General features: G+C 40.9%; 1 protein-coding gene across 1 annotated transcript; it reads right to left on the bottom strand.

Annotated features, from left to right (window-relative positions):
• Window position 1: 1 nt before the first annotated feature.
• lpla (lipoprotein lipase a) lies at window positions 2-8,107 on the bottom strand. The gene is made up of 10 exons (XM_070831671.1): window positions 7,858-8,107; window positions 6,669-6,874; window positions 5,913-6,092; window positions 5,134-5,245; window positions 4,128-4,370; window positions 3,224-3,466; window positions 2,314-2,434; window positions 1,891-2,073; window positions 1,648-1,755; window positions 2-1,376 (listed from the first exon to the last, which is right to left on the bottom strand). The coding sequence occupies exons 1-10, from the start codon at window positions 7,976-7,978 to the stop codon at window positions 1,325-1,327; spliced, it is 1,569 nt and encodes a 522-aa protein (XP_070687772.1). The 5' UTR covers window positions 7,979-8,107; the 3' UTR covers window positions 2-1,324.
• Window positions 8,108-16,632: the final 8,525 nt, after the last annotated feature.

Below are 16,632 nucleotides of genomic sequence, written 5' to 3'. Positions count from 1 at the left end.
ATATGTTTTCATGTCTTTATTAAACCATCCCGGGCCCTTTATTTATACAGTGCACTGCATTTCAGTTCATAAAAGTAAATGCACTGAACAGCTGGCATGGAGACCAATTTGATCGATCTTTCCGAAGCCTCGTGCATAAAGTCACTAAACGCTTCATTTATAAAAATACAGATGACAATGGAAGCCTGCCAAAAATATATTACAGCTTAATATACAAATATATAAATGTACATTCAATAAATACAATATGAAGTATTCTTTAGATGTATTATGGCTATTATGTAGGCCAGTCCATCACAAAGGCCTGCGTGTTTATTTGAGGTTTCCAAATAATTAATAATAATAATTAAATAATAATGTTGTAGGCTGAGTGAGGTAAATTGTTGCAGGTGAAACACTGTTGACCCTTTCATGAAGTAATTAAGGAGCACCTAGCCATTACTGGAACGTTTTAAAAGTAACCTCAGTTCAGTTTCATGACAAAATTAGTAAAACTGAGGAATGCATATTACTGTTGGACCGCAATCTCAATGGCCTTAACATCTAAATGGCTGCAGGGGACGGAAAGCCTTTTAAAGTGACCAGTGACACAATAACCAAAACGCAATCGAAGAAAAAGCAAGGCTTCAAGAGATCAGATATTAACACATGACTCATATTCAAAATATATATATATATATGTATAATACTGATTAAAAAAGGTATTTACAAAGACCGCTGTGATTCTCTGTTCAGTAGATAGTTCTTTGGTCCCTGTTGATTGTTGGCAATTAGTTGTTGGGTAAAGACAAACTTTAGGGACAAAATTATCATTTTGCACATTTTAAAAATGTAAAACAAACAAAAAGCAAAAGATGTGCCTAAATTATACCTATCACTCTGAATCATTTATACATTTACAATAATCCAAGTTCACATAGGCAAAGAAAACACACCTGTTTGGGGGTTCCACACACTTCAAAATTAGTAAAAACAGTACATAACGGCTACAAAAGCATAAACAAATGATTACAAAAGATTTACAGCAAAAGCTACTGAAAGTGAAAGTTTGTCAAATGTGAGCACATCATCACAAAGAAACCTGTAACATTTTTAGCAGCAGAGTTTGCAGAGACAGGAGAGAGCAGACTTCCAGCACTGTGAATGAGGTTGTGTTTGTTGCACTGGGAGTTGAAGTCATGAGGCACTGAAAAACGCAGCATTCAGTACAAGTCCAGTTAGTTGCAAAGGCTTTCCCAGCGTTTGCTGTGTGCTGTCTATCTTTGGCTATGTATGTAGAGATGGATGATGCGCGTGATGGGTGACGGTGTGTTCATGTGCAACTTCAAGCGTCGTTCTGCCCAAAAAGACTGCCCTGCATTTTCAGCTTGTGCAACCTAGACAGAGGACAAGACAGCAGTGAACAGGAGGGCTTCTACTTCTGATAATACTATCACTGTAATCACTGTATTCATTCAAGGTTAGTGAATAAATGTGAGAAAATGTCTGAAGTCTGGAGTGTGCCTTGTAACAAATAGTTACTTTAAGTAATAATATTTCCTAATTTTTGCACAATTCATAATTTGTTACTCTATACATTATTTTTATAAATAATAATTTAAGTGGAACACTCCAGGCTCCATATAGAGGTATTTCTCCTCGACTTACAATTTTTCTTTACGACTCATGTTGTCTTCTTTTGACCTGACAAAGATTGCATCTTCTCCTCCCCTGACCAGGTAGGCAAACTCTCCTTCCTTGGCACTGAAGATCACCCTGGAGTCACATAAGGGGAAAAAAAACAGTTAAAATATAATATATATACATACACACACACACACACACATAGTACATAACTGCCACTGAATCTATTCCATAATCATATCGCTGTGGTTAAGTTTAAGAACTTACTTGGACTGGCGCTCCCCAGACTTGATGCGCAGTTTCCGGATGTGGAACTTGCTGCTGCCCCACCAGTCTGACCAGCTGATGATTGTGTCCTTCTCCCAGAGCAGTTTCACGAACATCAGGTCTCCAATGTCCACGTCGGTGGTGACGAGGAAGGACAGCGTGCTGTTACCGTTCAGGACCGGCCTGCAGGGGCAACATACAAAGGTCAGCTGCTCAGAGTGGACATAAAGCAATAAAGGCGTCTGTGGTATGTGTGTGCATGCATGTGTGTGACACATGCAGCCTTTCTGGTCTTTATTTAGAGCCAGGATAGATGGAAACACCGTTGCTGACCATCTGTTTATTTTTTCTTGTATTTCCACCTGCCTATCTATGTGTTGTTGATTTCAAATGCAGGACGTTTGGACTGTTAAATGTACGTACAGGACGAAGGAAATGTCCTCCTTTTCCGTTAGGGTTCCGTACAGAGAAATCTTCATCGGCTGCTCTGTGAAGCTCAGTCGGTCCGTGCTGAAGAAATGCACCTTCACTTGATAGTGGAAAACTACGAGAGAACAAACAGACAGTTTACTGAGGGCCAGCTGCACACTTTGGACACTCTCAACACAGCTTGACACGTTCCCAGCAACTCTCACACCACTGCTTAAAGTTAGTTTAATGCTAGAATAGCCCTTATGTAACCTTGATCTCTCTCTCTGTCTTCATGTGACTGTCACAGTGGTGCATTTAAACACAGATTTGTGCTAAATTCATTTAGTTTCATTCACGCATATATATGTTGATTACTATGTAGCTATTTATAAAACACGCTAATCTTTCAACACATTTTTGCATCTCTAACATATAAACAGGCTTCATACAATCTGACAAACTGCTGACCGTGCCAAATTCTAATTCTTAAACTTTTCCATTGCTAGTGCATAACATGCAGCGGTGTCGTATTACCTGAACATACCCCAAGCCACTAAAATACCCATGACCTCTTCTGCATGTGACCTCCTTGTTGTACATGTCTGCCAGTAAGTCTGTATGAGTTTCCCAGAAAAGTGTGTGTAGTCTTTTCGTATTAACACTGACTGCACTAATATTCATTCCAGCTCCAAACAGCCCCATCCACACTAAGTACATTAAACAACAGTAGCTCATACACTGAGGATTATTCCGGTCAAGGCATGTGCATGAATTAACTCAACTCACACTAGTCCTCAGTAAAGTGGATAAACCCAGCCACATTTTTCTACAGTAGTTCAATGCGTTTCCTATCTTTTCTTGCATTGCACACATCACAAAGCCTACAAATGCCCCTCTACATGTCCTATTTCTTAGTGTTTACCTTTGTATGGCATCAGTTCACGGGTCTTGAGGAACATCTTGGTGCTGCGGGTCATGCGGACCTTGTTGATGTTGTAGCCGATCTTGTTGCAGCGGTTCTTCCTGCAGCTGAGGCACAGACCCTTGTTGAAAGCCTCTTTGGAGTTGCAGCGGTAGGCCATGCTCTGCCGTTCGGTGTTCAGCAGAGAGTCGATGAACAGGTGGATAGAGCGCTCATGGGAACATTTGACGAGCTGGTCCATATCTGCAGCGCACACAGGATACAGGAGCTGTAAAACCTCTGTGTCTTCTCTCACATGACGTAATGCAACAGACATAATGTCTTCCTCATGTGTGTCTTTTATAACTCTTGACATGTCAGACTAAATGCTGACCCAGATGGCATTTTGCACGAGCAAAACACCAAGCAAGACTTTCATCTCCACACAAAACAGAGCACGACTGTGACAAACTGTAAACCTGTGGCAGTGTCTGTTATGCCTGAAGCCATATTTGAAAACATATTTCAAACCTATCTTGATGATTTACAACATTGTTGATGCAAATCTTTCACGATAATGCATATAGTGCACACAGACTGGTATCACTGGTCTGAGCAACTGGTGTAGCAGGTTTTCCCTCGAACATGGAGTTATCATCACGTACACATAACTTTAAATGTTCCACAACACATAATATAAATCCAAGGGCAAAAATTGTCTGTGAAAAACACTTCAGAAACACAGAGTCTCTTACTGAGCACTGGAGCCTCATAATAAGGGCAGATACATGCCAACATGCAAGTAAGAATCCATGTTATGTAGCTGAAGCATCAGCTCCTCACTGACAGTTACTAAAGTGAAACCTAACCCAAAGCATCAACTGCTTTAAGGAACAACCAAACAAGAAGTATTTGGAGTACATACTTTGGAGGCCCTTGATGCCTTCTAATGCAATCCCCAGCAATGTATTCTGGATGTCGCATCCCGGCTGAAAAGTGCCTCCATTGGGGTAAATGTCGATGTGGCCCACGGGTCTCTGGATGCCGATGCTGCGGTCCGGGGAGCCCCTGGTGTTGGTGTGCAGGACGTCCACAAACTGGGCATCGTCTCGGGACAGGGTGTTCTGGTCATCTGCGTGCTCGAAGGTGGGACCAGCAGGATCAAGACCTGGAAATTAAAATGTTTGAGTGTGTGTTTCAGGCACATGCACAGATGGACCCGAGGTGGTGATCCCACATCTGTCTGTTTTGCCTTTGACTAGATAGGCACCATCTGAGCAATAGCTGCTCAAAATGTCACTGCACATTGCTGGTGTGTTTCATTTGGCCTCGTCCCCCCATGTGCAGCTCTGCCGAACCCCTGAAGTTCAGAACAATGTGAGGCAGTGATTGTGGGTTCTTAATGGGCTTCTGCCTCAGATCACAGAAAAAATACCATTATTCTAAGCAGGTCAGAGAGATTTCAAAGCTGGATAAACCTCACAGTGACAAACAGGGGCAATGAACCCGCTAACTGGCACGAATGGCTACATGCACACATACAATACAGGCCTGGAATGCAACGGCCAACGGATTATATTTCATTGGTGCTCTGTGTTGTTTTTTTTACGAGACTAGTGCCCATATATTGCATTACAGTATAGCGTGTTTGCCTGCATGAAATTCAGCGTCTCAGAGACTAAATTGAGACATTAAAAATATTGATCACATAAGCTAAAATGCTTCCACATTGTCATAATTAAGGTTTTTTGCTCTTAAATCAATAATAATAAGTGAAAAAGGTGCAGATTTGTCTAATTTATCATTTTAAATGTGACTCTACCTGCAAGAAGTGAGGGATTTTCCAGTGAACTATATCAATACTTATATTGTTCATATATATATACTGTAAGCAGATGATGATGATGCATTGGTTGAGATAATGTTCTCACCTGTGATCCTGCTGATTTTATGGTCAGTGAGATCTCCGGCGATTCCAGCCACATGTGCTCCCAGACTGTAACCCAGCAGGTGAATCCTCTCCCAGGGCAACTGCAGCTCTTTCTGAAATGGAGAAGATGGATGAGAGCAAGAAGAACATGTTGACATTCTTTAAAACAGCTTGAAGTGAATCCTGCGGACTAGTTTGAGGGATTACAACTAATAGCAGGATGTACCTGGCAAAGCACTGCGGCACTCTGTTCAAGTCTTAACGCAGTCTGGGACATAATCCAAGACAAGGATTAATTTGTAATTTTACGCTTTGCCAAAACTTTTCTAGCTTTAAACTCGGGGGTCACATAAACAAAGGACAAATAAATGAAAGAGTTATTCATGCCAGCACCCCTCTTTGCCTTGAAATGTCGCAAACAAAGACTGCTCCACTAAATACTGAGCCTTGTAATAAGAGGCTGCTGTGAGCCACAAACACAGCCATAAAACACCTTTATAGGGCATTTAAAATCATAACAAGTAGGGAAAACATATCCGCAGCAGCACCACTGGATACAAAAATATTACTTCATCAGCTACAAACGTGTCCCAGATTCACTGTCTGCTATAATTTCTTTGCTGGCAGATTAACATAGAGTGCGTTGATAATTTTTGATGATTTGGTCATCCAAAAGCAGTGTGCCAAATCCACTTGTTAAAAAAAGAGGATGTGAAACAAATGATCCAGCTGTTGGCCAGCTGTCATCCAGCTTGGACACTGTTCAATGAAACTACTCACTTGTATCCAGGTAACAAACTTGGCAACGTCGCGGCCCACTAGTTTGGTGTAGGCTGCAGAGGTGGGGTAGTGTTGGTTGGCGCGGGTCAGCCAGTCCACCACGATCACATTGGCACTGGGCACACGTTCGTACAGAGCAGACACCAGCTTGGGCACCCAGCTCTCAAACATCCCTGTTACCTGTAGTTAACACACACACACACACAGAAACACACACGTCTGGGGTCAGCTGCAGTTTAGCGTGATATATTGTGGCCTTGGCCCTCATTCTGTGTCCTGGAGAGTAGCCAAGGTGTCATCAGGTTCAAATCTTGTTGCATGACTGGCTCTAAATCAGATTACAGGAGGAGATTCACGGACTGTCTGCAGAACTTACTCACTGCTCTCAGCCTGTTCACTCTAAAATGTGTATCTATTAATATTTTTTGGCCTTAACATTGTGTATATGAACTTATATTTAGAGAGTTGGTTATTTCAACATAGTATTGGTAAGACTCAGTGTATGTCCAAGCAACATAACATTTATAGCATTATATCAGCTGGTCTTTGTGATATAATTTCACTACATCAGTATCTCAGAGCCAGAAGAACATTCAAAGAAGTGTGCACATTACCTGCGTGCGCACTTCAGAAATAGATACTTAACAAATAAATGAGGCACTCATGCCAACAGACCCTGCTCTGATTTTAACATGTGCTCCCACAGTGAACCGTACTGATGACTAGATGACATGAAATACATTCGGTGTGACATACCGTCCAGCCATGTATCACAATGAAGCTCTGTGTTTCCCGGTTGAATTCGCACTCTTGGATGGTGTCTGGCCTGCCGGCCACAATATAGCACATGTCATCATCTGGGATGTCCGCTGTGCGCAGGGAGAACTTGGACACGATGTCAGTGTAGTCTGTGATCCACTCAGTAGTGGTCAGCAGGGGAGTCGCAGTGACGGTACTGTTTACTGTTAAAACACACACACAAACAGGGTGCAGTAGATTATTAGATTATGATGGTGTAAGAGAAGTGTAGAGGGGTGCGTGAACAATGAGGGATTCTGAGCAGGAAAAACACTAACATTGGTTTTACACGTTCAAAGTCTGAGAATCTATACAACAATCAGGGAGATGTTTTATAAAGTTTTATATAAAGTTTTATAAAAAATAAAAAATAAAAAGAAAGAAAGAAGAAAAAACAAGCAGAAGATAGCATACACACTGACATTGGGAAACAACAACATTTTAATGAATATTATGAACCACTGCTGCTCATCTCTATTATTATCATTTTTATCATTAAATGACCACTAATCTCAGCAGTGTGCCCAGTTGGGGCATACAGCAGGACGGTGTCGCCCCCTTTTGTCTCCGCTGCATTTCTACCAGCAGAAATTGAGCCACATCTCTAAATATTGTTTTAAAGCCTGGATTTCCTCACATTCAGTTCAGTTACATTGATTTAAAAAAAAAAAAACTTGATAAAAATCTTCCTCTAAACTAATTCATTCAGCGAGTTCAGTTTTTCAATCTCAAATAAGGTTAAATGGTTTTAAGTGGATACATACCATTAAAAGTGAGGTCACGTCTTTCTAATTAAACAATCAAGCCTGGTATGTTTGAGTGTCTTGACCTCGAGATGTATGTGATTTTATTTGAATTTAAAATACTCTGCTCCTCACTGTTACTGTTTTCTGTTTCCTCTTTTCTTCCTCCAGACAAAAGGCCTGCTGCAGCGGCTTTTCTTCATGCTCTCATGAATGCTATGAGATATGGGATGCAGGACCTGCAGACCTGAGCTCTGAAGGCGTTTGACGAGGTTACTCCCGGTCAAACAGTGTGCATTAACTAACCTGCTTGTTTACTTTATTAGAGCTGCGGATGAATCATGAAAATCAAATCCTGCCTACCAGCTTGTCACGAGATACATTCACTATGAGCTCCGTCTTACCAAACGCAGTGCTGTTGCTGCTGCTGCTGGTGGTGGTGGGTTCAGGGTCAGAAGAAAAAGTTGCAAAGATGTTCCCCAAAATTATCCATACAGTCAAAAAGCAGATATTTTCTTTTCCCATATTATTGAGAAGTTTTCCCCCAAAATATCCTGAATAAAAAAGCTCTCTGGATGTCGGTGGAGAAGTTGTATATCCAGACGTGTATTTTAAAACTCAGAAAGTGGTATGGAGTTGCGGGTTAAGAGTAAAGTTTCTTATGGTCTGTCACAGATGCCGCTACAAGTCATCTTTATGGGTGGCTCATTTGAATATTCAAACATGATTGGCTGGAGGTGAGAGGGCGGGGTTTAAACTTTGTCCCAGCTCTGAATCACTGAGGGGAAATCATTCACAAGCTCCCTCACAGGAAAGCTAACCCACTGCAGGGCACAGGACTCAGCATGAAGTCTGATTTATCATGGTATTTACAGCGTCAGCTATCAGCTTCCAATTAGGTTGGTAGAATTTAAAATAAGAGATTACAGGAAAATTACAAGAAAAGAGAAGCAAGAATTTCTGTTCAATGTTTTATCAGACATTTAAGCCGATAAGCAAAAGTCCTGCATAGAAAGTGTTACTTGTGTAAAAGTGTTATCAGCAAAATGTACTTGAGGTGTCAATGCAGAAACTTGTTTGTGATATACTGTTACATGTTAGATTGTACTGATGTAAGCTTAACATGAGTTCTCTATGTAAAATCTGGATTTGTAAAGTAACCATAGTTGTCAAATAGTAAAAAAAACCAAAAGTAAAATGTCAGTAGATAGTCCAGTATTTACCTCTGAGTTAATAAGAAGGAGTTTAAAGTGTCACTACATGGAAATACTCAAGTGAAGTAAAAGTACCTCAAAGTTAAGTAGTATGACCAAGTTGCATTCCTTCTCTGATCATATATGTTATACCAACTAATTTGTGGGTCTGCTACATGAGCGCAGCTCACTAGGGAGTCCATGAAACAATGAAAGAATTAAAACACAATAAATACACAGTCTGCTGATGAAGTGTCTACTTTTCATGTTGCGAGCTAAAGAATGACAAACTTGGTCATTTTAAAACCCAGTTTCTCCAGCTCAAGATGTGTTTTCTATCATAAATTGAATCAGTGTCTTATTTTTCAAATATCAGCACTCACAGCCGGGTCAGATGTGACCCCCCCCCCTCCGCATTAGATTGCACAACACTCATGATACCACACTGGCTTGCCCCATGCCCTCTCTTCGCATGCAAAAGGGAAGTGTAGAGTAAAGGAAACAAAGAAAAGTAGGTTCCCGCCTCATATCATTTCATGTTAAATGAAAACAAGATGTGAAGACACTCTGTGCATATTTTATGGTGGCAGTTAAGCCCTTTTGTGGCACTTGGGGGCACCAAAGAATCTCAGTAACCCCAAAGAAATCAAAGACACATGTAGGATGGGAACAGGCATGAGAGAAATGTGTGTGAGCACATGTGTCTGAGTTTTATGATGATTTCTCGTGCCAAAGCACCTGCGCAAGAATGCGTTACACCTCTGCTATCTCTCCAAACTGAAGGAAACAAAATAGGCTGACTTATAGCCTATATATTTTTCCATCATACTGTTATTATTGTGCAATGTGTTATCTCTCACTTTCCTACCACATAATGTTTGATATGAAAGGATAAAGTTTCCATGTTTTTAAACGTGATATACATTTGCCTGTTCTGAGTGAGGCACCGCCCCCCTGCTTACAGACACACACCCAGACCCCTTGTTGCTTAATCCACAGAAATATTTTTCTTCTAGATTTGGATGATCACACGTGGATCTTGACTCAGAGGGAGGGCTTTGTTGTTTCCAGTGTTCCGTGTTGAAAAAAAATTTAACTAAAGATTTATTAAGGTCTCTTAAAGAACGTCTCAAAGATTCTCTTCACACACAGATGGTACAGCTTCAACCGTGTAGAAAAACATATTCAATACATTTTAACCCTTCTGTTCACAATGGCCTTGCCTCATCATTGTTTTTGGTCCGACATAAAAAATCAACCAAACAGGTCATTGGATTTCATGCTAAGTTTGGGTTCATTTTCCTTCATAGAAAACCAACTTTTCTGCATGATTGAGCCGTCCTCAGTAATCAGCTGCTGCTCTATATTTGCCCTCTGTAAATATAGTCTGCTGTTTCTTTCATCTTACACATTTAAGGATACATATGCTTATGTCTGTTTAGGTGTGTGTTATGTATGTGTGTGCCAGTGATTGTTAGGAAGGTGATGCTTATGGCCAGACCAACAGGCCCAACCCAGTGATTAGAGAGAAGAGCAACGCCTATCCGCTCTCAGCCTTCATCTCTGCATTCATTGCAGTTACTGTACTTGACCCCAAGGGAGTCCCTCAGTGATAAACTACAGGGCAGAATGTCATATCCTGTATAAGACACACCCAGGCAGACTCATCCAAGTGATGCTTGGCGTCACCGCAGAAAGTCTGAGGCTGACAAAATGCACCTACAGGTAGACGGTGCAGCAGACAAACAGGCTGCTGGTGGTGTACTGGGCTGTATACAGATCTGACATGTTCCAGTTTAATGCGATTCAATCACTCTGTGCTCCAAATAACTTTGGCTTTGACCAGAGACCTGCTGAGGAAATTAAAAGATCACTGCTGAAGGAACATAGATTTCCTGCTGGGGATGAATTCTTTCACTTTCCTGTCATTGCTTTTTTCTTCTAGAGACTTGTGAACCTAAAAGGCTGCACATTTGTTTCACATTCCTCTGTTTGCACTTCTGAGCGATGTCGGCTAGAGCTGGCAAACATACAGAAGAGTGCAGAGCCACTACTTCTGACAGTTTGATTAAAAGAAGTTTCAAACCTGATTGCAAATATTTAAATCCTCTGTAAATAAGCTCCATCTGTGTCCTCATGTGTGTCCTTTTCTTTACCTCTTGGCTCCCCGTATTTGCATGTGTTTACAGGTGACGTCTACGCAGGTGTAGTCACAGGTGTAATCCAAATCCCAAATAACAACAATATGCAGTCAGTCACGCTCACAAGAATTCTCTGAAAGTGAAGCACAAACCCTGTAAACATATGTTTAAGCAGCCGTGCAAACACTCTCACACACTCCGCAAATGGTGAAATCCTCAAGATAAACGTTCATTCTGATGACTCACCCAGGAGGCTGATTCTGGGAAAAAGGAAAACAGGGATTTGGTTTCACAGGACAATGCAGCATAACTATTTTGGCGGGCAACATAGCAGGGGGCCCCCTTGTTCCAGAGAAGCTGCACCATATGTGTACAGTATGTGGCTTTGATGCTAAAGAGGGGGTTTCATCCACAGCCAGGAGACATGAGAAGGGGCTGCTGATTTTCACAGCTTCTTGAGTGTTTTCTGGTGACTTTTAAGACTATCATGGTTTGATTTTGATGTGGGGCTATATTGTTATTATCTTCTCTTTGCTTAAAACAGTATTCCTTGCGCATTGCTGCCTGTGCAAGGCCATCCTCTCTTGTTTTTCATGACTTTACTGACAGTCATCACATTGTGTTCTCTGTTATCAGAGTGTTTCCATTCTCTCTCGTTGCCATCTCTGTCCAGACACATCAGGACATGAAAGGGCCTTCAGGAATTCCTGCTGAGACCTTGAAGCCAGCTAGAGAGCAAATAATGCCAGAGAAAACAAAAAACTAATGAATCATGGTTTCAACAATCATGATTTTTGTTTCACATTTCACTCGTGGAATGAAAGCTAAAGAGGAAGCCCTAATTAGCAAACACCAGAGTGGATTTTAGCTTTAATTGCCCATTCAGAAATCCATTAGAGGAGGAAAAAGATTTGCCAGGCAGGGAAGTAAGAGAGAAAGGCTCCTCAGTGGGAGTTCAGTCTTTTACGAGTCTCCCACTAAAGACACAGTCAGGTCATAAAAGAGCCGCAGAAAGACTGAAGTAGGAGAAGTGTACCTCTGGGGAAGGCAGTATTTTATTTCTCTATTCAAGGGTGACATGAAGAGGTTGTGTTACACACTCGTGCCGGCAGTTTAACGAGGAAACTAATTGATGCATGAATAGTGTGTGAGTGTACACGCACAGAACGTTTGGGTGTTTATATCTAACATACACTGAGCGTGTTTGTATTCACTGTTCACTATAAACTGCATGTGCCCCTTTTAACCTTTCAACCTTTCAGACAAAACGCAGAGCTTTGCAGGAAGATAGTAATCGCAGATATTCCTCCTTATCAGCGAGGTCCAATGTATGCAGAATGCAGCACCTACAGAAATACCCAAAGGAACTATTTTGAATTTGAATAGTTTTGCAGGTGAAAACACAGATAAAATCACTTTTGTGGTCCCGCTATGAGCCATTTTGACTTCTGCAGAGATGATGTTCGTGAGATCGGTGGGAAGCCAGAAACATCAGCCTTCTCATATATCATCTTTGACATATACTGTATAAAAAATTACATTTAAATATATATGAAATCTGAGTCTACTTACAGATGCCAAACCCCAAGACAGCACTGTTACATAGCATGAGGATATTTTTGCTTGCCAGTTAGATAAGGGATGTGGGTAATGTAGACTTCGTGTTTTGACAAGGAAGAAGAATGCGTTGGATGAAACAAAAGAGATGTTTCTGGCTCTGCTGCATCGATTTTATCTTCTTTTTTTCCCCCAAACTGTCCATCTTGAGTGTGACAATGTTGTAGGAGTGTAATGTTAGGTTGGTTGGAGTTCAGCCGAGAAACTCGACTGAAATTATGCCAATGTGGGACATTTTTCATCTGCAGAGCCTTATAATGGAACCTGTACTGTACTGTAATAATTCCATATTTATTCCAGCATCATTGTAATACGGTCTTCGTCACACTCTGTCATAGTTTTTACATCTATACTTATATATATATAAACACACACACACACACACACACACACACATATATATACACTACTCACTAAAACTTAGGGATATTCCGCTTTCAGGTGAAATTTCAGGATGAACCTAAAATGCATTCTAACCTTTCCAGGTGAACTTAATGTGACCTTCTCTAAACCTTTGAATGCACATGTCCAACTGTTCAGTGTTTCAGTACTTTTTGCACAAGTTGCTGTTCTCTAACAAGAAGCTTAACAGCAAAATTCACAACAGGTTTGATCCATGAATCGACCAATACATTTCCTGCTTCAGTTAGAATTGGTATTTAAACAGTCCTCCTCATCCTGCTGTTCACATTCTGACATCATGAGACCAAGACGACACCTAACAGTTGATCAGCAGCACCTCAACACTGGAGGCTTCAAACAGGAAGTCCTCAGACGGAGGTGTTCACTGAGCTTAGAGGGTCACAGAGTGTCATCAGGAGGTTGTAACAGTGATACAGAGACTGGAAGAGTCACAGAAAGGAGAGGAGTGGACGTCCTTTGGCCACATCCCAATTTATTGAGACACTGAAAGTTTTTTGTTGTGGTATACCTACCACTGTTGTTAGCGTTTCTTTCAATAAATTGTTTAAGATGAATAAAATTACTATTGCATGCTTCTACTTAAATGCCCTACTTCCATGAGTAGTGTATATATATATATATATATATATATATATATATATATATATACTGTATATATACATATTTATTTATTTGCTTAGTTAGATGTGTTAAATTTGTGCTTAGCTTGTTTACTTTGTTCGGCTTTGGTGTTCTTGTCCCCCTTTTTGTCTGTTTATGTTTAAGTACACAAGAGCAGTGGAAAAACCAAAGTCAAATTCTGTGCATGTGTTCACATACTTGGCCAATAAAAGCTGATTCTGATTCTGATTCTTTTTTTTTTCCAGTTTCAAACTCAATGAAGTGATCTCAATGAGTAGACCACAGCGGGCCTGACTCCACCAACACTATATGAGGGCTGGATGTATGATAGGGTTACAATATGAGATAAGGGGTCAGATTCATCAGTCTTCTCTTATATCATATTTGACATATGTATAAAAATAGATGTAACTGTTTAGCTATGAAACCTAAGTCCATTTGCAGATGCCAAACACCAAAACGGCACTATCATTTAGCGTGAGGACATTTTTGTCTTTCTTGCATAAGGCATATGCATGCTAATGCACCCACATTATGTATGTGTGTGTGCATGCATCTAGTGTGTATACATTGCACACACACACAAACACACAGGAGAACATATGGTTCGAAGGCCGTCCATCTGTTGCCGCTTGTCCTCTATAAGTCACATAATACAGAGCTTCCACTGTCTTTTACACACTGCGCCCTGAGCACAAATGCACATTTGTCATGGATGCATGCAAGTGTACATGGAGTCCCCACGTATATAGAGAGATGTGTGCAGTCTGAGACGCACACACGCAACAGACTCAAACACACTCCAGTAGCTCTGTCTACTCAATAGAGTTTTTCGGTCACAATTTCATGCCTGTACATTACATAAGCACTTTTTTCACATGTGTGTTGATGGTTTTATCTGTATTGACCAGGAGCCTGAATGAGTCTTATGTTTAGTCCATGAAAGCAGCTGGCCATGCTAGTGTTAAATTCAGTTAAAATGGAGACTTGAGCCTCTGTGTGTGCAGCCGCCAGCACCAGTCTGGACTTTCACAACTCTCAAGTGATGTCCCAACTCAAAAGAAAGAAGTGGTTTCAGAACAATTTGATTTCTGTTGCTCCAGATGGTGCCAGCGCCCGGCCTGGCAGTGATGAGAAGGGGCTGAACTTGTGGAGTTTGGCAGCACAAAGTTCATTTTAATTCATATATTTGAATTATTTTGCAAACTAATCGTATGTGAAAATAAACTGTTAAATATATAAAGCGCATTCATTTAGTATTTTACATCAAATACTGGGTAGTGAGTAATGGACTGTACTGTAGTGCTTTAATTGGTCAATGAGTAAACTGAAGTTAAAGGCTCAGTATCAAAGAGACAACATTTAATTACTGTCTGACTCTCCACTTGACTGATGATGCTTTAGGTTCCTATCTAACTCTAATTCTGCCTTATTCCATGGCTCACATCACTGAAGCTCTGCAGAACTCCATCTCCTCCCTGCAGGCCAAGCTGTTGCTCTGAGCTTCAGTTCTGTGGAAAAATAAAAAGGATGTTGACTCAGCTTTGTTTTCCCTCAACTTTCCAATGAAGCTCCTGGTGGATCCACCTGTGGATCTGTTTCAGGTCTGGTTGCCTCGAAGAGGAGCTCATGTACTATCAAATGCAAACATGCAACACGAACACCATGACTGTTCCTCAGCTCCCCTGTTGCAATCAAATGCAACTAATTATGATTCATGAACCAATCAAAGTGATGAAAGATCTTACCAGAAACCTGTTGTGAAATATGATGTGAATCCACCATGTTTCTCACATGTTGGACAAAGGGGGGGTCTGACACGCCAACGCATTACCTGCGATACATTCATATATCATCCTGACAGGAGATATAGACCTTGTTTGTGAACTTAGAAAATGCAGAGGAAAGCACATCATATTCTACTTTTTAAAACAGCCAGTCAGGGTGGATAAGACTCAAATATCACATTCATTTTGCGATTGGCAGCCACTCAAAGAGTCATAAACCCAAATAAATAAACCTCTGTAGAGATGGGCACAGAGCGCACATTGCACTTAAGTATCCCATTACAATCCGGTTTTAACATGTTTTAATCCTTGCTGTAGAATCTGTCTGTGAAATATATGATTTCCAAACAGGAAATCAGGAAAGAAAAACAGCTGCAGGAAATGAGCTTATATTTTTGTGTAACAGACTAGGATGAGAGAGAGAAAAAAGAGGAGAAAGACACAACAGACACAGAAACATGGAGGACGCCTCAGTTCGACGACTCATCAGGACAGCCATCAGAGAAAATAAACACAGTTACCTTCCAAAGTCCAGGAATCTGGGTAAATGATGTTTCACAGCACGGGGTGAAACCAATCATTGAACACCTGTGGTGTGCCTGTTTGAGCGTGTGCATTCTTCTTACTTTGACCTCAGTGTGTGTGCTTACACATGCATATTTCTACCTTTAAGTGTGTCTGTCCACATGAAGTGTCGGCAGCCTTCTGTTTTGCTCAGACCCCGTGTGCTTTTCTCCCCAGTGGCTGCAGCCATGTTGATTTAGGCTGTTCGTCCAACATGTGGTGGACTTTTTGTCGTGGTGGAGCAGTCAGTCAGGTTGAGAGGAGAGGGGAAGAGGTGAACCAGGGACATGAACAGAGACACTGATACATGTCCTGATGAAGGCATGGAGGTCATGTCTTCTATGCCTTTATCTACTGTCTCCATTGATTCACCTCCTCTATGTAGCACTGCTGTCATCCATGCTGCTAAAGTTGATATTTAAGCTGTCACTAACCTTCCCAATAACATCTACTTCTAAAGTAGATATAGGATTATCCAGTTCTGGTTTCTATTTATGATTATGTGACACCCTCTAGTGGATAGAAAGAAAACAACAGACAAAATTGAATAGAAATGCATTAGATTAAACGATTTCATGAAATGGCATTAAGATTGTAATCACCTCATGTGGTTTCAGTGTTTCTGCCTGAAACACCAAGATAGTTGAGACAGGCACATCTGCTGCATGTCGCTCTAGTTATTGTATCTGCAGACCTGCACATTTGATATGATGATAGAGGTCAAAATCTATGATAACATTTTATTAACTAAAAGTTTGTTCACACCAGTGGGTGCAACAGCAAGTTATGTATAAACAAAGGGATACATTGAAGTACATGTATAAAATATACAA

The sequence above is a fragment of the Pempheris klunzingeri genome, chromosome 6, assembly GCF_042242105.1.
Source record: "Pempheris klunzingeri isolate RE-2024b chromosome 6, fPemKlu1.hap1, whole genome shotgun sequence".
Lineage (NCBI taxonomy): Eukaryota > Metazoa > Chordata > Actinopteri > Acropomatiformes > Pempheridae > Pempheris > Pempheris klunzingeri.
Note: the sequence above shows the minus strand (reverse complement) of the source record. Positions and strands in the feature narration are given on the sequence as shown.